Source organism: Nematostella vectensis, chromosome 4 (assembly GCF_932526225.1).
Source record: "Nematostella vectensis chromosome 4, jaNemVect1.1, whole genome shotgun sequence".
In the NCBI taxonomy this organism is placed as follows: domain Eukaryota; kingdom Metazoa; phylum Cnidaria; class Anthozoa; order Actiniaria; family Edwardsiidae; genus Nematostella; species Nematostella vectensis.
Window position 1 is genome coordinate 5,033,117 of NC_064037.1, and position 23,694 is coordinate 5,056,810.

A 23,694-nucleotide genomic window follows, 5' to 3' on the forward strand; every position below is an offset into this window, starting at 1 on the left:
CCGTCATCAACCATGAGGACTTTAGGCCATGTGAGAGGTCCCTCTGCATAGATGTCAGCGAGTTCGCAAGAGTCGACGGCCGCGCTCTTAGTCCTCAGTGGGCGGGCGGCTTTATATCGTGAAGCAACGTCAACGACAGTCAGGGCATACTTGTACCCGCGGTCGGTTGGCAAGAATAGCAGGTCCGACTGGTGGATAAGGTTTGGTATCTGCTCCGAGAAGTGGGCCTAGGTAGTCGGAGGAGGGGGTGTCTGTGTGTAGCCCCCGACGGGCTGCGAGCTTACCCACTTGCGCACTCGATCTATGGAGGCTGAGCCCTTGGGAAGTTTGGCATGCAGAGCGGTCACTCCCTGGAAGCCACCTCTGGCGAAGTATATAGGACGAAGGAACGCATCAAGTTCTTCGTCGGACATGCGCTTCGCCGCCATTACGTGTCGGCAATAATGTATCGCGATACATTGCAACAGGTGTATCAGTCTCCAACAGGCGGTTGCTGTCTGCTCGGGCAGTGCCGAGGTGGTCTTTCTGAGGCCGGTCTGCAATCATCTGCAATCATATTATACTTATACGCATACGTATACGCATACGTATATGCATACGTATACGCATGCGCATACGCGCAGCATGGAAAAACGCCGCCTAGATGCAGCGGCGGAACGGCAGCTACATCACAGCAAGCGGCTAGCTGTGTAGCCGATGGCGAGAGCGCCGGCGCCAATGTACGCCAACTCGGCGTTTTTCTGCGTTTTGCTGGGAATGTAGTAGTCGGACAGCTCAGGAGCCCGCATCGACTCCAGGGATTGTTTTGGCCGGGTCTGGTTGTAGAGTTTGAGCGCGTAGTCAGTGTCGGTGAAGTTTTGCTTTGCGAGGGACCCTCTCTCGCGACTTTGAGCTTGCCAATCGAGGATTTTTTTGTCGCCGCTGTTGGTAGCGTCCATAGTCTTGTTGGTATTTCTCTAGGGCCTTGTCATGCCTCTCCTTCTCAGCTAAGGCAGGGCTCTCATCGTTCGACAGGAACTTTGCGAGGTAGTTGCCACCAACGAATGCAGTCGCGTTTAGGACAGCGCCGCCAACCAAAATCGCGATGGAGGCCATCGAGTAGTGTGTGTACGTTTTACGTGCGCACATTTCACGTACTGTGTGTACGTGAACACGAGTCTAATACATGGCTTACACATGTAGTAGTGTGCCACGGTACACTACTACATGGGCAGGATCTTCTGGTCCTCAAGGTAACCCTTCAAAGCGACAGCACCTGCGACGGCGGCAGTCATTTTTGCGTAGTTCATGGCGTTCGCGGAGGGGTCTTTGTTGAAGTCCTCGCGCAAGACCTTGCGCCCAACCCAGCCGATACCGGCGACGAGGCCGGTTATGACTGCGGCGTCGGTGATGGTCTTTGTAATCTTGCTCTGCTGCGTCGTCGACATTGCGGTGCACGGACGTGCGGATATGGGAGGGGCCCTCGTGTCTAAATGTCTGCTTACTCCATGGCTAACAGCCGAGATTTGCACTGTCCGGGAGCGCGAAGCGCTGTCGCCGGAACGGCAATCGGTCGATCCTTGGTCTGCTGTGCGGCCGCCAGCGGTGGCCTTGCGGGCGGAGTCACGCCGTCGGCCGCTACATGCGGATCGGTAGCTCGCTGGTTAACAGCTGGTGTACGAGTGAACGCGGCAGCTAGCTCCCGCCTACGTGTGTAGAGGCCGATCAATGACACTAGAAGACCAGCGACCCCGATAACCGAGCTAGCCGACCAAGCAGAGTTGCTTTCCGGGACTGGTGTGTGTGCCGAAGGCGTGCCAGCGCTTCGCGCGGCATCTCCGGCGCGCGCGCGCAAGCCCTCGCGTCCCTGTGGCTCGCTAGCGACCGGCGACCCAACGTGTTGCACGACACGAAGTGTCTCTTTCTTCGCTCTGTTAAGCCGGTTCCACTCTGCCAAGCGCCTTCCAGCTTTGACTCGCCCAGGGTGTTTAGGTCGGGTCGCGGGTGGTTCGGGGCTCGTGATTCTCTCCGCCAACGCCGAAGGCGTACGTGCAGGTTCATGAGCAGCTTGTTCCGCAGCTTGTTTGTCAGGTTCCGCGAGATGCTGGGCACTAGTACTTCCTTGAGGTTCTTCCATTTGTGATGCAACTACTTGGTTGCTGAAGAGGTGGCAAGCTTTCAAATGAACGTCTGCTCTGGGATGGCAGACTCGCCACTGTGCGTTTGCGGGCAAACCACTGGTGAGTCCGCGACTGCTAACTCGTGTTGACACCGCGTGTCAGCGCTTGCCGTTCCGGCGGTGTCCACATGACGTGCTACGTGTAACGCCCCGACGGCTAAAGCCATCAAACGACCGCAGCGTAGAGACAGGCTTCCGCACAATGTGCGGAGCTCGTTGTTGATGATGTAGTCGGACACTAGGTCATTGTGAAGATCGACCACACTGTCTATCGGCAGCGCCATGCCTACTAGCTTGGTCGTAAGCTTCAGAAAGCTGTCTGCCAGGGCGTCTGTAGTCCGGCTGGCTAGAGCGGTCTCGTATCGCTTCTCGTACTTCCTCACCTCCTCGGCGCTCATGCGTTTGACGTCGTCGTGAGTCAGGGCTTTGCCTACCATATCCCTCGACTTCCCCGAGGCTACGAGAATCGCCAGTTTCTCCCTCGCGTCTGCTACCTCAGTTTGCTCACCTCCGGTTGCCGTTCCGGCAGGATGCGTCGACTCTCAAAGTATTCGTCACATATAGCGTCTCGCCTGGGGAGGCCGTCGACGGGTTGAGAGTGACCCGGTGAACAGTTCTCTCGGCTTTCAACCCCAGAGGAGTTCTGGGTGTTCGTTGGGGGTCAAGTTTATCGCTGACTGACATCCCTATTACGTATATTATATATCATATACGTATGTGTACATAAAGTACGAAGCCGCGTGGCTATGGTGCGGACTGTTAGACATGTCTAATATAGCATAGCACGAGTTATGCGCACGCATCATGGTTGATGTTTACGTTGACGTGAGAGCCCACCGGCCCCCGCGATAGAGGAACGGACGTTTACCTGCGCGCCAGGAACACAGTGCACAGTGCTTGCACTGTGTGCTTGCACAGTGCTTGCACAGTGCTTGCACAGTGCTTGCACAGTGCTTGCACTGTGTAGACGAACGCCTCGACCGAGCGATCTAGTCTTCCTAGCCCTGCTTTCGTCAGCCTCTCACCTTTGGGAGGCGCAAACCAGCTATATTGCACGCCCCCGTGGTCGTCGTTGCGTATGTAACCCACCTGCTTCCCACTATTGTACGTCCCACCTTCGTCGCTAAACAGATTGAGGTGGCTCGGGTACTCGTCCGCCGCCGCGTCGTAGCCACGGATCACGTGCACGTTGCGATACCCCTCCCCCGGGTAGAACACAAACACATCGCCTAGCCCGTGATTCCGCCCGCCTTTCCATCGGAAGTCCGGCTTACGCGGCAAACCGAACTCTATACATAGACGCTCGAAAGCGGCCTTCTTGTAGGGGTTACCTTTTTGCGTGAACGGGCTGTCGCCAGGCAGGGGGGCGCCGAGCTCGTAGAGTATCCTCCGGGTGGTAAAGTAGACGTGAAACCTTAGTCCGGACCCTAGTCGTGAATGATTTGTCCTCAGCCACATGTATCTCTAGCTGCGTGAGTAGTGGGGTGATGTCTGAGGCCGTGCTCTCCACGGGGGTCGCGGGCACGGCGTAGAGCAGCTTTTGCGCGAGGGTCAGAGACCTAGGGAAACCGGTTTTTGCGCGTTTGACTTGTTCGGCTATAGCGTGTTTGATATGTTCGGCTATGGAGGCTCCCGCCGCAACTGCCGCCTTCTTCGTCTCTTCCTCCTCCCTTCGGGGAATCGCCTCCTCGTTCAGCATCCGCCAGCCTTCCCAATCAAGCTCAGCCCTATTAAACACGAAGGCGGGCTATGTTCAACACAATGGTGGTCCTACATACTGTGTTCACCGAAGGCGAACTGACGCTCTTCTTCGAGCGGCCGATAAGGCGCCCACGCTTCGTGGCGCTCCGGCAGTGCTCGCTGTTTAACAGCTGGTATAATCTCGAGCGGGAGCATCAGATAACGACTGTAGCCGCCCTCCCGCCCGTCGCTACTCTGCCAGCCGGGCACCACACAGCCAAGTCCATCGTGGAAGCGATCAACCGCGCTGAAAGCAAGATTCTGACCGCGAAGCTGGATCCCCTCACCGGGAAGATCGCGCTCACGTCCAATCGCGTTGCGTTCCTGAACGCCGAGCTTTGCGCACTATTTGGCCTAGAGGCTAAAGACGATCAGTTGGGGGGGCGGGACCTCGCACTGCCCTTGGGGAGGGGGGGGGGGGGCACTTAAGGTGACTGCCGAAAATAGAGGCCCTCTACATCTTCTGCGATATCGTAGACCGCACGCAATGCCTCGCCTTAGACGAGCCTTCGAACGTTCTCGCTTGCCTAGAAACCCGCGGGAGACCGCACGAGAAAGTCATCTATGGGCCCGACATCCCCGTTTGTGTCGCAGCATCTTCCTCTAGTAGTCTCTAGGGGTCTTACGAGCAAGGTGGCTAAACACGAAGACACGATGGTTTTAGCGGAGAGTAAGAAAACCTCGATCAGCGAGCTGGTCTCTAAGGCTCTGCAGGACGGGCATATCTCAGACGAAGAGTTTCGGCTAATACTTCAGGAACAAGAGAGATACTACGCGCTCAAGGCCGCTATCAAAGCTCGACACGGCCTCGCACCGCGTGAGAAAAAAAGCAAGAAAGGGCTTTCCCTGGAAACACGCGAAAAGATGAAAAAGAGGCTAAGAGAAATTCGCGAGGAGTTCGGGAGCGAGGTGTTCGAGTAAAGCTCAGGTTTAAACGCCACGCCAGCGGCTTTGAATTTACGACCGAAAAACGGATATTCCGCGCTCCGTAGGTTGGCGGCCCAATCCACGTCCCTCGTTTTCACAGCCCTCAGGTCCTAGCACAAGGCGCTGGCGTCCCCGACATGGATTAATGATCGCTAACCATCGCTAATTACCCATCTAAGCGGAGTGTGTTTTGCGTAGATTTACCCATCTACGCGAAGTGGTCCCGACGTAGATTAATAACCAGCAACTGTTAGTCTACGCGAAACGCGTTTCGGTGCCACTGAAACCCCCCCAGCCTGGAATGGGGCTGGGGGGGTCGGAGGGGGGGGGACTCCCTCCCAAGCCTAAGACGGGGCTGTGAGGCCCGGAGGGGCGATTCGCGCCTCCCACTCGTTTCTATGAAACCCCCCAGTCCCCCCCATTCTCTACTCAAATAATCCCGATTTCTTATAAGAAAAAGTAAAAGGCTTTATCACACCATCATTTGACTCCATGTATTTTTATTTATAATTTTCAAAATGTTTTATTAGCTTCAAATTCCTCAACGTTGGATTGCAAATGCCCGCAGACACCAAAAGGAAGTCCAGCGATTGGTATTTTGTTCGGATGTATTGGAGGCGTGCAGTCCTTAGAGAGAAATTTAGCTAGCCGTTACCTGTTTGCGGTTTGACGTACTGGCGAAAACGTAATTTAGCACATTTGGCGGGAAATCTGGCATTTGGGGGGAAAAAAGTGCAAAACATGTGCTCTACTTCAAACGAGCCAAAAGTATTAGTAATTGTGCAAATTGTAAATATAAAAATGAAAATATATCATTTCACGAGTCAAATGATTGAAAACACTAATTCATGGTCTAAAACGTAATATCAGAAAAAAATTTGAGGGGAAAACTGATGGTAAATCACTTACCGCTAGACGGTGCTCCTGCGGTCCAAACGCGAACCACAGACTGCAAACTTGACCGCAAGGCATTGCCACGTGACCCCCAGAGGTTTGACGTTTGCCGTTTCCGAGAAAGAACGCGGTGCTATGTAACAAACGACAGAGACGAGATGTGGGGATGGTACCGGGTTTACTTGGTCGCTGTTACAAACGCTACTTTACACAAGTAAATTTTAAGATGATCTTTTAAGAATAGTCATTTGGGGTTTCGTACCGCATCCCTTTTTGTATGCTCTCTAATGACGGCAAGCCCAAACGAGAGACCTTCACTGACACCCCGAAAAACATTTAGTTTTTTATGGATAAAGGTTCTCAGCCAATGGGTGTTGGAAGGAAGACCTTCCAACACAGGCATGCCAGTGGGTACCCTTGGACTTGCCGTGACCTACATAATGATTATACGATTTTTGTTGACTTCGGAGGTAACGCACTTCATGCTTGCCGTGCTAGTGCGCATGACAATCCTCATGCGTGACCACAATAATTGACAACATTCCAATCATTTTTGCACTTGTTTCCTTTATACCAATTCTGGCTATACCAGAATTTCACTAGACCTATACGATACCTAGAGTTACCTGCTCCCGAAGTCAAAACCAACTTTTTCTACCGGTGGTTGATGAATACGGAACGGGCATAGGTGCTCGATTTACGATTCATGAATATCTTGAAAACAATATGGACCCGCCTACCATTGGGGGAGGGGCCAATTCCCGTTGACTCATAACTAAACAGAACGCATCATTAACTCCCGGCATAAGTTGGCGGTGAATTGACTAAAATGCTAACGTTATAAAAATAGCGAAACCCATCACCTAGTATTAATTTCCCGCTTGGCAGGTACTAGCGCATCCCGACACCAAGCAATAATTTACCGCGTGGAAGGTTTGGAGTAGCGTAGCCCCGACACCCTGCGATATTTTCCCGCGTGGCAGCCAATTGTCTCTAATAGTATTGTTGCAGGTATGTGATATATACAGTAAAATGTACACCTATGTGACTAATTAAAACATAAATAGACTAAAACTTAGACTAAGAAGCAATGTTCACTAACTATGAGCTCCACCAAAAGTTTATCATATTCTTTAGTGCAATAACAATTTTGCGTTCTCTGGTTCTGTAAATTTAAATCCACTGGATAAAGGCCGGCTTGTTTGCTATCAGCCCTCCCCGTCATGCCGAAATGGTCTCTGTCAGCCGCTTGTTATCCTTGCAAAAACTATGAGAAATAATCCGTTTTAATGTGGACTGATTTGGGGATGCTATATATGTTAATCTTGAAACACTGGACCGAGGTCGAGAAAATATTGGGAAAATTAATACGAATCATTGTTTGTTTCGGGATTTCCTCACATAGTTTGTTTTCTTTAACAATTGTGGGTAGGACTCTTCAACAACATATCATGAAATATGTTGAAATTGAGCTCTGTTTTACATCTCTATAAAAATAAAAATTCCAAGCAAAAAGATCCAAAGACACTCCTGGTCTAAATCCGCTTCTCTGATATGCGAAGCGATATCTGTGGCACTCAGGCTAAGTTCAAACGTCGTATTATCCAGGAGCCGTATTCAATGCAAATGAACCAAGTCGATTGTTTCATCTTACTATGCATGCATGACATTGAATACGGCTCATGGATAATACGACGTTTGAAGTTGTCTCAACTTTCTCCGTGGTATTTCAATGGCAGTGGAAATAGCCACCGATGCAATGAATTATAGGAAGGGAGAGTTCGCCCAGTTCATGGCAGCTCGTACCCAAGCCAATACGCGGTTGTTGAATCTTGTGAATCAGTACACAAGAAAGTACTTCGTACTGGATTGTACCAACCAAACGCATCGTGGATTACGGTGTAGCTTGGTGGTTGTAAATCGCAACCCAATCTCGGAGTACTGTGCACATGCCATTTTCCTGGCTTCTGGAAAAGCGCCAGGGTGCAATTGGTGCAACTATGCCCCTCTATATCTGCGTACGTCACCCTTTTGCAGAAGCCTGTCGATGGATAATCGCTCTCCTCTTCTGTGATTTTCCACTCTGTGAGTCGTCCCTCGAGGTAGTCGCGATCAGTTACGTTCTCCCTCGTTAAGAACTTGCATGTCACTCGGTATGACACCGCTGTGGCTCTCAGCCTTTCCATTTTTACTCTGCTTAATCTGTATTTTTTGTGGTTAGGGACAGCTTGATTGACTCGATAATTTTCCAAGAAAGACTTATTTTTAAACTCCAAGTTGTACTTCAAAGCGAAGGATTCAATCAGTACCCATGCTTTCTTGGGTGGCGTGAAATCACAATACACGTCAAGCGTTCCGATGTTGTTGTTTTTAAATAGCGTATATACTCCTCTCGTCGGATTGGTTGAAACATTGGATTGTTTGTAAAAGTCAAGGCAGGTCTTTGGCAAAAATACTTCACATCGTTTGCCTGACGCATGCGCCGGACACTCGCACACGAGCTTGGTTTTTGGATGGTCGCACTTTTCTCTGCAAGTTCCTCCATTAAGGCAGAAGTTGAAGAGGCAGCAGCCATTTCTACAGACAGCAGGGTTAGCCAAGTACGACGTCTGTGGGAAAACGATTGATTGTGTTAAGGAATGTCCACTACATTGTTGTCGTTGTTACTAGGATACCTGTGGTTGTCCAGTTACAAAATGCCACTAGTTTTTTTTTTTTTTTTTTTTTTTTTTTTGGGGGGGGGGGGGGGGTTCCTAACAAGGTGCAAGGTGCAAGTTTATCAAAGTTATTTTCCACTAACCGGTCGATTTACACCGACCCGATACTTGATTACAGCGCAACCAGTGAAACCGCGAACACCTAAAATGTGTGTGGAATGTTTATTGTCTTTTGACGAATAAGACGCGAGAATTCAGACACTGAGAATTGTTGAGACACGTTTCTAGTTGACTAAGAAAAATTTTGCTAGGACTTATCTTCCCCGGCAGGGGAATCTTATTACAAAATTTGCGCACTAATTTCGACGCTCCCTCCCACGGCAGGGACCTCTTTGGCTCTTGCCAAATCTTCGCAGCCACAGGTGCATGGGCATGATTTTGCGCTCGCGGAGACGAGACAATTTTGACGGTTGCCAAATTCATTGTGGTCAAGTATATTTCGACGACAAAAAGACAAATATTCTGCCGGATTCCTCTGCAATGGAGAATCGTGTGGCGCTGAGGTTTGGACTGGTTGGACTTTAACTATCTGTAAGGATGTCACCGTGATTTGAGCGCGATTAAGCGGGAGAATGTGTGTTTAGGTATGTTCAAAATTACTTTCCTACCTTTCACTTCGTTCTAGTAAAATTTCAAATCGTGAATCTTGAAAAGGGCGCTTTAATACGGCCAAAGAACACGCAAAAAATAAACATTAACTCAACACTAGACTAAACACGACTTTTCAACAAGTTGTTTTTTATTTTTCACTTATTCTGTTTTTCGCCCTATATTTACCGTAAAATCAATAGGGACAAATAAAGAGCTTGGGCTAACTGTGACTTGGATTATTTTCGAGTTCACTTTGAATTTCAAGTTTTAGAAACTCACCTATAAGTTGTTAGTATAAATCGCACTAAATAACGCACAAAAAAGGCATGAAAATAATCAAAGAAAAAAGCTTACCGACGGAATAATCTTTTGCTGCAGGTCGTAGTAGCTATAGTCGGGATTAGAGCTGAAGTTTGACGGTTTCGAATACCTATCTTCTTCTAGTAACTCGCATCCTGAACTCGACACTTGGTAAGACCTGCATTGGCACTCATTCACACACGCCGAGAAACACCCCTGGGCATGACGGACCGTGCTGAGGTTCTTGTACGAAAACCCCACCAAATAGTGTCCCTGCTTACGCTCGGTAGCTTTGTAGGTCCCTCCATAGCAAACTCCTTGCGGACAAGTTTGTGAACTCGCGTGTTTGACAAGTTGGATCACCATGGTGATGCAGGCATATACGGATAACACCATCACGAGCTGGAATTTTAAAGTATAAAACAACGTTTATAAGGCGCGATATTATGGCTTCAATTGCAATATTTTTTGCCGCGGATTCATTTTACGAGCAAAATGTTATTTTATTTGCTGTTTATTGTACCATACTTTAAGGTACCAACAGATTGACTTCTTTTGAAAATTATATTCTAGTTTAATTATCGTTTGAAAAATCAATGTTGTTGCGTTTATTAAAAAAAGCGCATCTACTTGGTAAACAGTATACACGACACGAAGTTAAGAGCTAACATCGTACATGCAAAGTTACGAACAAGCGAAATACCTAAATTATTTTATTTGCGTTGCAAGATTAGTTTTGTCTCGGTGTTCTTTGGGTTTTAGGGAAAAACATATTTTCATGTGAAAAAAATGAGAAAGCTGCAACGCAATTTAATTTGAGCTGTTTTGCCAACAATCAATTGAGCCTTCTTACTGAATATGACTCCGCATCATAGTTGTTTGATTATCTATTCGGGAAAAAGATAAAAGCATATGGTTTATATAGTCAAATGTGTAAAATATATGAATGTATTTTATTTATTTGGATTTGGGTTTGACCAAATCGACACCTGTTCTTTCGATAACATTGTTGCTTAACACATTGTTTCACATTTAGAATTTGAATAAAATACAGAAATCTAACTTTTTTTAACATTTCGAAAAGTTCCAATTTAAATGTCAAAAGTCTATCAAGTATTTTTCACTTACCTGTATTTAAAGAGTAGTTGAAGGCTAGACCTGTGAACGCTCTAAAAGCCGACAATCTGTTTGAAAGAGTGGCATTCCCAAATAAACAGCACAGTTTTTGACAAGTTATTGAGACTTTTAATTGGTCGAATTTTGCTGGGGCCATTCAAAGTTTATTATACAATAATTATATTCCCTGTGGGAAATCTAATAAGCAATGGGTGTTCCAAAAGTAAGACAATAATGAAAGAATAGCTAGAGAATAACAAAGCATGTTATGTTTATGTGATCTCATTTTTTACAAAGTTACCAAAAATAATGTTTTCTTCATCATAAGTTTTTTTCTCACTGAAAATGGTTTTCCTTTTTACAAGTTTTCTTTTTCTTTGTTTTTCGACGGGCTCTGGTTGTAGCCTCCGGTTGTTTTTTTTTCTCTGAGTTAAATATGAGAGGCCAATGTTACAAATAAGTAGCACCTGCTTTTCCGATACGCAATTACAGTCAAACCAGGTCTGACCCCTAGAGCCGATTATTGTGTTCATTATTTGAAATTTCATTTGATTATTTACCGAGAAGTTTCCATTCTTGAAACGAGAATTTTGAGGATACTAGAAGCATTGCAGCAGTAGAATGAAAAGGAAAGCGCGCCACGCCATAAGTTGGAAGACTTTTTAATGGTCACAATAAAGGACCCGTTACTTAGTGACGATCATACAAGTACAAAAATATTACATATAATAACCATAACTAACGATTGTTCTATGCCATTTGCATTTGGAACTAGGCTAAGGCCACGTTACATTGGGGGGGCACAATACAGAAACATTTAGAAAATATTTGGGGGGGTGCACAGCCACGCCCCTACTGGTCATTTCCTTATAATTCTTTAAAATATTGGGGGCGGGGGGCACATGCCCCCAGTGCCCCACCCACTGCTACGGCCCTGTGAGTCCTGTATGTGGCAGGCTGCTTAGACACGGTTCCCCCTCCTAGTCCGAGTCCTCCTAGGCGGTTTGGCAATTTTTTCATGCACGATGGCCAAGAGCTTTAACCGATTTTTTTTCCTTTTTCTTTTTTGGTTTCGGCGAAAATACAAGCGCGACAATAAGAAGCCACAGAACAACACTCGCATGTTTACAACTCCGAAATTAATGTTAATCATCAATTAACAACATTGCCTTATATTAACAACATTTCCTTATATTAATATTATTACAATGATGGACAATGGATTGATCTGCAGTTAGAGCTATATAGCTATAGATATATTTAGTTATAGCTGAATGGAACGTTTCTCACAAGACTATATTTTTTAATATCCATGTAATGACAAACCTTCGTGGATAAATAATGTCATTTGCCATCGGTAGGCCTTTGCCCATAATTGCCGAAAAATGGCCTAAAATGATTTGCGGATTTTCCCCAAAAATTCTCTAAAATTCTTTGAAACTGTTCTCGTCGCGGAGCGACAGGCCTTGATCTTTGTCTTATTAGTTCGCGTACTTCCACCTTCTGCGAATCTTCGTACGCATCTGCCCCACCTGAAGTTCTCTCTTCAAACAGCGACTGAAAGCTTTCCTTGCGCATCTACTTTTACAACGGGTTTTTTTGCAGTTTTTTTTGCCGATGAAGTTTAGCTGAGGCAAACCGGCTATGCCATGCTGACGAGTACTAATAAGGACGAAACAGCTGTCCATGGTTGCCGAACTGCACGGGTAGTAGACCCGTTGGTGCCAATGTGTGTATGCTAGTGTGCTTCTAAAGTCCACATCTATTTTAAAGCCAAATATCTAATAGGGGGGCCGGGGCACGTTTGCACGATTTGTGGTGTTATCCACATATCCACAGCAATCCCCAGCAAGAATTATTAATTCAAATCTTAAATGGAATTTTTAATTTTCTTCAATTTGAAACCGAAACAAGTAGGATCTTACAATGGTATTTTAAGCATAGTATTTTTAACATTTTCTTTCTAAAATAGCTTTACAAAAGGTAGCCGGACTTCTTTGTACCAGTCCACATACCAATATAAATTTGCAGACAAGTCGAGGGAATGCAAAAATCTTCCTGATACAAATATCTGTCTATTTTTGCTTCCTACGGTTTAACAATAGCGCTACCACGCGACCGAGTCACCGACAATAGGCCTTTTGTTTTTGAAACATAGCCTACCTTAAAATGACGCGGATCGAAATAGTGTAAAACACTAGATAGCCAATCACCGACTAGTCACTTCAATTAAAGATTCGTCCGACCTCTGATATATAAACATGCCCGCGACTTCATGTCACAATCCGCTAATCGAGCATACTTTACGAAGTCCTCATTAGCAACCTAGCGAAAAACAACTGACGAAGGTCTCTTCATTAAGAGTCCGAAACCGGTCTTGTAAACGCTATAACCGCCCGCCGATTTTTCATCAAACGATGACATCGGAAGGCACCTTAGACGAGATGAGCAAGCCCTCTCTCAGAAAAAGCCAGATTTAGCCTAAGTGCACTTTGAATTCTACGAGTTACAGTGGCGATTCTCGGCAGCCTCAAACCTTCCTGTTTGATTTTAAGAAATCTATTAAAACAGGAGTGAGCTGTACTGCAGATATGTCCTAAATAACTCTAAGAAACTTTACATGCACAAAGAAAGCGCTTATGTCAGGTCGAGCAACGCTCCCATAGACGTGAAACATTAAAGAACGACAAATTCCACCACAAAGACATATAATATGTCACCTAAGGTTTTTGTCACCTCATAAACCACGTCTAGCGTATATCGTCCTCCGTAGATCCATTTCTGCGGCATATAACGCTCAAGCAAAAGTGTAATCTCAAAGACACTACGCACTTTATTTACTTCATCAGAAGTCTATAAAAGGGCGAAAGATTCATTGATTTAAAGATCTTTGATGTCCATAGCTTACTGAAACTTTTCAGTACACGCATTCTCTCCTCTTGCCACCCTCTTAGTTATAAGAAGGGTTTGTGTCTAGGGAGATGGCCTAGGTCCGTTGAGAACAAATTCCTCACTTGCCACCTTCTAAGCCGAAATCCGCAACTTATTCTAGATACGGTTACGCGATTTCACAACATACATAACGGCGAGTGTCGAATTCACGGACAGGCAAAATGCGTTTTGAGGCAAACATGGCATCTAATAAACGAATCTAAACATTTTGTCATGAGGTTCCACCCGGCTAAACAAAATCTTTTGAAGATTCCTATAAAAAACTGGCAACTTATCACGGATCTCAGCCTCATACGGCTAGAATCTTTAATGAACCTATAGTCTCTTATAGAAAGGAGAAACAGCTTATAGACTTTTAAGTCAGAGCCACAATCTCCCATAAAGGACTAGGTATCAAAGCAGATTTATTTACAATTGTGGCGGGTGTGGCTGTTGGCAATATTACACAACCGCTAATCGAGCATACTTTACGAAGTCCTCATTAGCAACCTAGCGAAAAACAACTGACGAAGGTCTCTTCATTAAGAGTCCGAAACCGGCCTTGTAAATGCTATAACCGCCCGCCGATTTTTCATCAAACGATGACATCGGAAGGCACCTTAGACGAGATGAGCGAGCCCTCTCTCAGAAAAAGCCAGATTTAGCCTAAGTGCACTTTGAATTCTACGAGTTGCAGTGGCGATTCTCGGCAGCCTCAAATCTTCCTGTTTGATTTTAAGAAATCTATTAAAACAGGAGTGAGCTGTACTGCAGATATGTCCTAAATAACTCTAAGAAACTTTACATGCACAACGAAAGCGCTTATGTCAGGTCGAGCAATGCTCCCATAGACATGAAACATTAAAGAACGACAAATTCCACCACAAAGACATATAATATGTCACCTAAGGTTTTTGTCACCTCATAAACCACGTCTAGCGTATATCGTCCTCCGTAGATCCATTTCTGCGGCATATAACGCTCAAGCAAAAGTGTAATCTCAAAGACACTACGCACTTTATTTACTTCATCAGAAGTCTATAAAAGGGCGAAAGATTCATTGATTTAAAGATCTTTGATGTCCATAGCTTACTGAAACTTTTCAGTACACGCATTCTCTCCTCTTGCCACCCTCTTAGTTATAAGAAGGGTTTGTGTCTAGGGAGATGGCCTAGGTCCGTTGAGAACAAATTCCTCACTTGCCACCTTCTAAGCCGAAATCCGCAACTTATTCTAGATACGGTTACGCGATTTCACAACATACATAACGGCGAGTGTTGAATTTACGGACAGGCAAAATGCGTTTTGAGGCAAACATGGCATCTAATAAACGAATCTAAACATTTTGTCATGAGGTTCCACCCGGCTAAACAGAATCTTTTGAAGATTCTTATAAAAAACTGGCAACTTATCACGGATCTCAGCCTCATACGGCTAGAATCTTTAATGAACCTATAGTCTCTTATAGAAAGGAGAAACCGCTTATAGACTTTTAAGTCAGAGCCACAATCTCCCATAAAGGACTAGCTATCAAAGCAGATTTATTTACAATTGTGGCGGGTGTGGCTGTTGGCAATATTACACAACTGGCCCCCTCCCCTCCCCTCCCCTCCCCTGGACCAAGCAAGGGTTTCTAAATAGGGGACCGAAGCCATTGTTCTTCTGTGAATTTCCCTATATTTCTTGTTAGAGTGGTTCTCAAATTCCCATGCAACAAAATGTAATTGTTAAAGTGTAATAGCCAAGACAGAACAAAAGAGAAAAATGACATTACACTCTATTTTAAATGTGGACTTTAGAAGCACACTAGCATACACACATTGGCACCAGTCGGGCCAAGACGGGACGCTAGCACAGCCTATTACCCATGCAGTTCGGCAACCATGGACAGCTGTTTCGTCCTTATTAGGACTCGTCAGCATGGCATAGCCGGGTTTTTTGCAGTTTTTTTTGCCGATGAAGTTTAGCTGAGGCAAACCGGCTATGCCATGCTGACGAGTACTAATAAGGACGAAACAGCTGTCCATGGTTGCCGAACTGCACGGCTAATAGACCCGTTGGTGCCAATGTGTGTATGCTAGTGTGCTTCTAAAGTCCACATCTATTTTAAAGCCAAATATCTAATAGGGGGGCCGGGGCACGTTTGCACGATTTGTGGTGTTATCCACATATCCACAGCAATCCCCAGCAAGAATTATTAATTCAAATCTTAAATGGAATTTTTAATTTTCTTCAATTTGAAACCGAAACTAGTAGGATCTTACAATGGTATTTTAAGCATAGTATTTTTAACATTTTCTTTCTAAAATAGCTTTACAAAATCAAAAAATCTAATCTGTCTAAACGTCTCGGCTATGCATGCTTTGTTTCTTTCTCCGACGACCCAGTTTTTGTCATCGGAGACGGGTACTGGTTAATAAAACTCGATGCAAGGTTCCCAACTCTAGGCCACACCACTCGCCGTGTTGCCAGTGTTTGGCTACCTAATTTCACTACTTGCCCTCCCAAAACTATTTATAGCGCTTGCTTTGCAGCTCATTTCTTCTAGAATACTCAACTTGCTACACTATGTACGCATCGTCAGATTTTTTAAACAGAATTTTAAGGCAGTTAGTTGTTTTCAGGCTTACAATTCAAGAAAAGAAATTATCAAGTTCCTAATGAAAATTTAATAGTCATCAATAATAAGGCTTTCGTAACATACATTCAAAATTTTGGTTTACCTCATAGTTTTTTTTAATTATTTCTTGGAATCGCCAGTAAAGTCATACCGGACTGATCGCGTTTGTAAGGTTATCTCAAAATGTAAGTTTTCGAGGTTTGGGATCCCTTTGATTCGTTTTCGTACCACATGGTTCCCGAACTGCTATAACAATCACCATATGCCTGCAAGCTAACTAACTCTAGCCGAAAAGCTTGACAAAGCATGGATGGCAGTAAGGCTTATCGTTCTGCTCCTTGAAGGTGCCTTTATTCAGTTGCTTGAGGCAGAAGGCGCAGACGAAGTGCTCCGGGTGAAACTTCCGGTGCATGGCGGTGATGCATCGGCCAGTGATTGGCTTCTGGCAGCTGTAACACAGGGTACCCCTCTTGGCGTGGTAGTGCATTTCGCAGTAGGGACGGCCATCGTGGTCGAAGAAGCTGCCGCCTGGGAATGGCTGTCTACATTCCTGAGGAAGGAGAAAGCAAGATCAAGTTTACCATTTTTACTTATTAGAGGCGATCCTTGACCACCACTCAAAAAACCGTTTCCACGGCTTTCCAGTGTTTGTTCGGGTTTCCTGTGGTCGACTATCTTTTCTCTGGCCTGGCCCCCTCCAGCCCACCACGACCACAGGAACCCCAAAAAGAAGCCAGGGAGTAGGCTGTTGGTTCATACAGTGGCTTTTTATGTCATTTTTTGCGTATGGCGCACGGTCGCAACGCTTGTATCCGGATCTCGCGAAGACTATAAAACAAACAGACATGATGCTGGTCACTTACCGTGCAAATGAAGCACTCGGCGTGCCAATGGGCGCTCAACGCGGAGATATAATTATCCATAATCGGCTGACCGCACCCACCGCAGCGGGGTGCAAACATGGCGTAGTAGTCCCCCCGGCAGAAGGGCTTCCCGTCCCGCTCGTGGAATCCCGTATCCCCGAACGGGTTGCCGCACTCAGCACATACGAAGTGCTTAGGGTGCCATGTCTGGTCAAGCGCGGTTACGCAAGACTGAGGGAGGAAAGAGGATACACTGATTATAATCTCCCGATATTTTAAACAAGGTTACACTCTAGGGCATCAAAAATTAGGGATGTATGGGAATGGCAGGATTTCGGTTTCTAAAAGCACAACGAACAACAATAATAATAATAATACTGTACTGCAGTTTCAAAGACAGTAATCGTTCACAATGCCAATACTGACAAATTTATTGTATACTTTTTTATTCAACAAAAAGGTATATGCGCATTTTATCAAAAAGTTAATGAACATCGCTTTGGGATGAGCAAGACAAAACAGGATATAATGTCTTTTAGGGCAGCAAGGGTGTAGGGAGTGGAAGGGAAGGGTTGGAGTTAGGGATGGACCATTTAGTCTGATCTCCCCCCCCCCCCAAAAAAAAAAATAGAGCAAGGCTCAGACCCTCGAGCGAGCAAAGACTGGCAGAAAAAATCGCCACATGCTTCGGGAAAAATAAATCGATCAATAACCCTCTCTCCCCCAGTCAAATATCAATTGGTTCGTTCCTTAGGATGATAAGAAAACAGTTATCCATGGTTTGATCTTCTATTGATAGCTCTACAAATTAATGGCATCACAACAACTCAAAATCCAAAGCCTGTTTGTTTGTATTTTTGTTTTTGATGGAAAATTTTGCTGCAGTCAGTTCCTGTATTTCACCTGCTGTCATGATGACAGAAACTTGTACAAATCCAATCAGGAAAGACTACAGGTACAAAGCTGGAGAGCAACTCATTGTTTATACTTACATCCAGTATAGGCCCATTACAATAGGCACATCGCGGGGCAAACGTATCATGGTAGTCTCTCTCACAGTATGGCTTGCCGTCACGCTCAAAGAAGTTCTGTGTTCCCAGGGGGGCCTCACAGGCGACACAGGCAAAGTGCTCAGGATGCCAAGTCTTACCAAGAGCTGTACAGACTTGACCGATGATGGGCTTATTGCAGGCCGCACACATGCCTTTCTTGGTCGTGCTGACCCCCTGCCTGGTCATGTCTGATTGAAGGGAGCCTAGCATGTTGTCAAGCTGACTCACTTTGCCGACAGATGGAGCTGTCAATCAAAATCAGGAGAAATCAGATTTGTGAATCCATACCGTAGCCACAGAGCTGGCTGTTTTGGTTTATGTTCTTTTAATTATTTTAGAGATGGATTTCTTTGGCTGTGATAACAAAATTTACATGTATAATGACTGACTTTTTTATCAACATCATCCACATACACCCCAGGACCACACCCTTCAGGCCTGTAACCAGGATTGGCTGGGGGTGGTGTGCAGTCATAGGTACCAAATGGAAAAAGCTATATCATATGGAAAAAGCATAGTATTTGAAGATTCCTTAATAAGAAATTACCCACTTTTTGGCCGCCAAGGGGGGTACAAGCGCATCCTGTGCACCCCCCTGTGTATGAACCTGCCCTTGCCTTTGTACTTTGACTACTCATGCAATGGTTCTGACAGAAAGCTTATACTTCATATAGAATCAGTGTCTCTCATTAAAGTATTTCAGTTACTAGTAGCGGATCTAGGGGGAGGGTTAGGGAGTTTAACCCTCCCCCTTGGGCTGCCCGAAAGCCATTTGTAACAAAAAAATACCCCCTCCCCCCTTTGTCGCTGAGTAAAACCCCCCCTTTAGCGAAAAGCTAGATTTGCCCCTGGTTACTAACCATGAGTCATTGTTGATAATAAAAATACTTTACTATACACACGTCTTCTTCAATGAGATCATTTGGAAAGCGAATCCCCCTTGAGAGGAATAAGGATTTAAACTGGTGACCCCAATTGACAGATAATTGTTCTAGATAACAACTCAATACTCAAATTCAAATAATCTCTAGGAGATTCAAGACATGAAAGATATTACAGCATTGTTAGTAATCATACAGGAAGGCATAAACCATATTTTTTCATTTCATTAATACCCCACTAACCCTCCATTTCTCTGTTGTATTTTTCTCTTGGAACCAAAAGCCCACTTTTTTTATCATGTCTTATGACTAACCATACTTCTTTTTAGAACCCACTACATCACCTAACCCCATTTTCTACCATATCTTCTAGCATTCCTCTAACATTTGCAGTCAGTATCAGCATTGCTAGGGGGGGGGGGGGGAGGGCGGTGGTGCACAACACCAAAAACTGGGTCATTTCTTATCAACAACTTTTTCCATATATGTATGACTGTGCACTCCTTCTCCAGTAAATTGTGCTTAGATGCCTGATAAGCATCCTTACATACCTGCTGACCCACTAGGGGTCTTCTGCTTCTGTGGCTTGGCATAATCTCCGCTGTGCCTTGCTGGACCACCCTGGTTGACTTGGCTCACATGGCTAACCTGGGTTACTAGGGTCGGGCTTTGGGCCCCACTCACATTGACCTTGAAGTCTGACAAAGATGCCATCAAGTCATCCAATTCTTTAGTGGCTGTAGATGCAGTCCGTCCTGGTGTACCATTGGCAGGGCCAGGGTTGTGGTATTGCGCCTGGCTGTGCATAGGCTGGTGGACCTGGGCAACTGAAGCCTGCATTGGTTTGGATGTTTGGTGGTGAGGCGATGTTGGAGGGGGTGACATGACATGGCTATCCAAATCACTAAGCATTGCATCAACTAAAACGTAAAAAGACAATTTTTGAGTAAACCAAAATTGTCTTACGGAGACAAAAAAGCCAGTGACATAAAAAATGTACAAGCAACATGATATAAGGGTATGTAAATTTATTAACAGTAATAACTCCATTGCTCCCACCCTCATGACCTTGATGAATTCCCACTTAGAAAGATATTCATTAGTTAAAAAGGGGCTAGGATCTGTTCAAATTGAAACTCTACCCACCTGAGGGTCTTGTGTTGCTAGGGCGACCATTTGCCACCACTCGTTGAGGTACATCACTTGCCCTTGGTGATGGGTTGCTTATTCTTGCCTTAGCTGAAAACATGTCAGAGATTAAGCTAGTTTGGATCACAAACAATTCTTTCAGTAGACTATGACAACACTTCTAACACTGGATAAAAAATGAATATAAATAGATAACTGCAGACAAGATAAAAATTGAAACAAAAATAAAACTCGAGATCAAGTTATATTCTCATAAAAGTAATTCAGAAACTTCATATTTGTATTGTTATATACAATCAACTTCAAAATTATTCATCATGGCAAAGATAAATAATACTGGATAAATGATTAAATACATCAAGATATGTAACTGAAGACAAAAATTTAAACAAAAATTATTCATCATAGCAAAGACAAATAATGCAAAATCTTGCAATTAATTCCATGAATTAAAGGAAAAAAATGAAATGCAAAAAATTCATTAACCATAAAAAATTCCAAAGAAAACTGCCAAATTCTGATACTAATTGGAAAACATACTATTTTTCCCAGTTTAATCTACAATGATCATTCAAATAAGTGTTTGTTTGGTTGTTAACAGCATGACTTTGTGGACTTAAATCTTAAATCTGCTAATTGTTATTTGTTACATCTGCTAATGAGGAACACAAACACAAAACACTCCAAATAATTCATAAGAATGTCAAATGTGACAACAGTACATAAATTATCCCAAGGTGTTAAATGGATTACTAGAAAGCATGAAAGATATTGAAAAGGGCTTTATTAATGGGGAGGATCAATGAGGCCAAATTATTTGTCATAACAATACAATACTTTGCATCTTTATAAAAACATTTTATCAGTGAAAACTGATACAAGTTCTTTTTTCGGACCACCTACACATAAGGAGTGGTGTTATTATAAAAGCTCGTGTTTTTGAACAAATTCTTCTGAATGTAGAATAAATACTTTATGGGTTCAAAACGCTGGGTGGGCAAATGATAAAGGGGGCATACAACTTTGATCTCAAGTCTAAAGAGAGGGAGATTTGTCAAAGCTTGAATACTAATATGTCCGGAATGTCAACAACTAGAAATCCCCTTCAACACTGATAAAGTTTCGCTATTCGTGATAAAAATCTGCCATTATTGAAAATGTTCATTTGTGCGTTTTTGCAGATAAGAGTCGTGAGATTCGCTCGATTTCAGAGGACTTAGGGTTTGATTCTCGAGTAAATTGTTATAATTTAAGCTTGTACAGGTGGAACCAGGCAAGATTTGTTTGTTTATAACAGGAAGCCTAGTCATGCGACACACTATCTAGGTTAAAACTTGCATGCAAAAAGGGACGAAACGGCAGCCGAAGTTTCGAAAGACATAATAAAAAAACCCACGAGGAAATTAGAAACCGTAAAAGCTGCCATTTGTCATACTGTAAAACGATCGAGTTCCCATTTACATAACACTGTTTCTTTTGAGAGATGGCAATAAAGTTGTCAATGCAATCCCCCATTCAGGTTCTGCCTCGTGCTCCTAAGAGTTTTTTTAGAACGAACAAAAGATCGGAAACTGTAATAGTAAAATATCCATTAGGGTCTGAACACTTAAATGGGTTCTCTCGCACGCGCGAAGAGATCAAGTGTTCTATGCCGGGGCAGCTACGATTTGTCGTGTCCTTTCGAATACACTTGTAAACACCGGCAAGCTTGAGTGAACTCGAGTAAATTCCTCCCAAAAATACACCAAAACATATCGTAGAAAAAAGATAATTACGTGTTTCATGAATAAGAAAATACTTTACAATGAGTGTGCCAAATTATTATTAATCTGTGGTTGATTTTGCTGACGATGAATAAGGTGATAAAAAAACTTCCAGAATATTTTGATCAAGTGACATTTGAATCAGGCTGGAATTTAGAGTTTGGTACTTACTTGGCGATTCAGTGCTAGGGTACTGGGGTTTCCCTAGATCTTCCAACAAACTGTCCAGTTCCGAGAGGTTTGCCGCTAGTACGGTACTAGTCGTATTACTAGGGGTTGTTAAATCGGGAAGAGGAGGAGGTGGAGGGAGCTCTTCCTTGCCGTGATGGTGGTGGTGGGAATTATCCTGTTCTAGAGCATCAAAATCAGGCGGTGGAGGCAGTGGCGGTGGAGGGGACTCGGGACTTCCTCGGCCGTTTGTCGCTTGAGTTCTTGTTCCCACTGCTGCGGGACTACTTGCTTGTAAATCCGCTAGCAAAGCATCTAAAAATTCAATGTTTTGTTTGAGTTTCTCCTGAATTGTAGGTTTCCTCGTCTTACCGGGCATACTGAGAGAGTGTTTATATCACTGCAAGATGAATTCTAGTCCGGGTTAAGCGAACATGTCAGAATATTTTTCCTAGCGTGCTTGCTAGAGTGGTAACCAGCGAAATGCTTGTTCGAATAGACTCATTTGCCTCCCTCTCGCGAAAACACAAAGCTATAAATAATTTACGAACTGTGAGCCATGTGAGTATGTGACAGGCATCGACGGGAAAGGGCTTTGCGGGCGCACAGAATAACAACAATCGCGATGGCAGCTGGTTCAGAATCGCGCGCATATCGCTTGGCATTAAAAAACCTTCGATATGCATAGGATAATCAAACAATCGCTCTCAGCGGACAAGCACAGGGCTACCGTAAGAAGTAGAGACGTTAATCACAAGTGAAAATGATACCACACAACTTGAGTGATGGTATTCAGCTCCGTTTACCTCTCGTAAAAAGATCGGAATTTTGATAACTGAGCAACTCCGATGTTTATTTTGCTGAGATACGAGAAAACAAATCATACGGCTTTGCGATTTTTAAGGCCACAAATCAACTAACAATTTCAGTGATTTGCTTTAATTCTGTACATCTGAATAGTGAATGGTGTTTTTTGAGGTTTGAAACTCCAACAGACGGCTTTTGTTAGAGCGAGGATGGTTGATCAGCTCGTATGACTGACTGAATTACCCAATGTTTGCCAAAGAAAGAAGAGCTATCTATAAAACTAGATCATACAACGTTGCTTAAGTCAAACCCCGGACAGGTAGATTTGTGATAATACTGAGGTAAATAACAGCAGAATCTAAAATGTAGGGGTTAGCTTTTAAGTTGAAACTCACTCAGTAGGTTTCTAAACGGACGGGTTACAAACTTGCTATCATCAAATTTACTCACCTAGATCGTCCATTATTTACCACAGAATGCAGCAATCGTCAGCTGTAAAACAGTGTTGGCTCAGTCACTAATATAGTAGGGAACACAGGTGATTAATGACTTCACACGAAAGAACAGAAAGAAGCAAAGCAATCTAGGTCAAACATGCAGAATTCTTCGCCTAATACAAATATTTTCGGCTAATGAGCCTTCGGCTATTCTCGGCACCCGACTTAGTCACCGTGACGCAGTCGGAAGCCCTCGGCTCTGGACTAGTGTCTATCAAAGCAGTCGGTAAAAAAATTCCGAAGATTTTCATTCCATATAAGGGTCTAGCCGGAAATAGGATGGGTCGGACGTGTTTTTGGTGCTGGAAGTGAAATGCGATATGGATATGTCTGATAACCTTCATCTTTCAAAGGATTGAACTCTAACGACTGATTGTATGTTACATTTTCTTGATAATTGATGAGGCATGAGTGTATATGCCCATCGTTTCAACTATCACGCTTACGTATTTATAGATTAAAATCCGGCATCGGTCACGTAATAAAACGGAACTGATAGACAAAAACACAAGAAAGCTGA

The 23,694-nt window shown here is 44.3% G+C and overlaps 2 protein-coding genes and 1 long non-coding RNA gene across 4 annotated transcripts; 1 reads left to right on the forward strand and 2 right to left on the reverse strand.

Annotated features, from left to right (window-relative positions):
• Positions 1-5,878: 5,878 nt before the first annotated feature.
• On the reverse strand, positions 5,879-9,726 carry LOC5512901. Its single transcript, XM_001633193.3, has 2 exons — positions 9,382-9,726; positions 5,879-8,328 (listed from the first exon to the last, which is right to left on the reverse strand). Exons 1-2 carry the CDS (start codon positions 9,721-9,723, stop codon positions 7,510-7,512), a joined length of 1,161 nt encoding a protein of 386 aa, XP_001633243.2. The 5' UTR covers positions 9,724-9,726; the 3' UTR covers positions 5,879-7,509.
• LOC116618577 lies at positions 8,679-10,559 on the forward strand. The gene is made up of 2 exons (XR_004296245.2): positions 8,679-9,020; positions 9,406-10,559. It is a non-coding gene; the product is annotated as an uncharacterized LOC116618577 (long non-coding RNA).
• Positions 10,560-15,575: 5,016 nt separating this feature from the next.
• On the reverse strand, positions 15,576-23,340 carry LOC5512931 (leupaxin). 2 transcript variants are annotated; one of them, XM_048726590.1, is made up of 7 exons: positions 23,128-23,340; positions 21,874-22,185; positions 19,937-20,029; positions 19,342-19,710; positions 17,850-18,154; positions 16,858-17,088; positions 15,576-16,544 (listed from the first exon to the last, which is right to left on the reverse strand). In XM_048726590.1, exons 1-7 carry the CDS (start codon positions 23,138-23,140, stop codon positions 16,278-16,280), a joined length of 1,590 nt encoding a protein of 529 aa, XP_048582547.1. In that variant the 5' UTR covers positions 23,141-23,340; the 3' UTR covers positions 15,576-16,277. The 2 variants fall into 2 exon arrangements, with proteins under 2 accessions (XP_048582547.1, XP_032238290.2); XM_032382399.2 differs by lacking the exon at positions 23,128-23,340 and having other exon boundaries at positions 21,874-22,473.
• Between the last annotated feature and the right edge of the window lie 354 nt (positions 23,341-23,694).

Coding starts and splice junctions, on each gene's coding strand:
- LOC5512901 (XM_001633193.3), bottom strand. CDS start 9,723: ATGGTGTTATCCGTATATGCCTGCATCACCATGGTGATCCAACTTGTC. Junction 8,329..9,381: donor AGCAAAAGATTATTCCGTCG/GTAAGCTTTTTT, acceptor GTTTTCCCACAG/ACGTCGTACTTGGCTAACCC.
- LOC5512931 (XM_032382399.2), bottom strand. CDS start 22,249: ATGCCCGGTAAGACGAGGAAACCTACAATTCAGGAGAAACTCAAACAA. Junction 19,711..19,936: donor TAGCAACACAAGACCCTCAG/GTGGGTAGAGTT, acceptor TTTACGTTTTAG/TTGATGCAATGCTTAGTGAT. Junction 18,155..19,341: donor GACCCCTAGTGGGTCAGCAG/GTATGTAAGGAT, acceptor TTTGATTGACAG/CTCCATCTGTCGGCAAAGTG.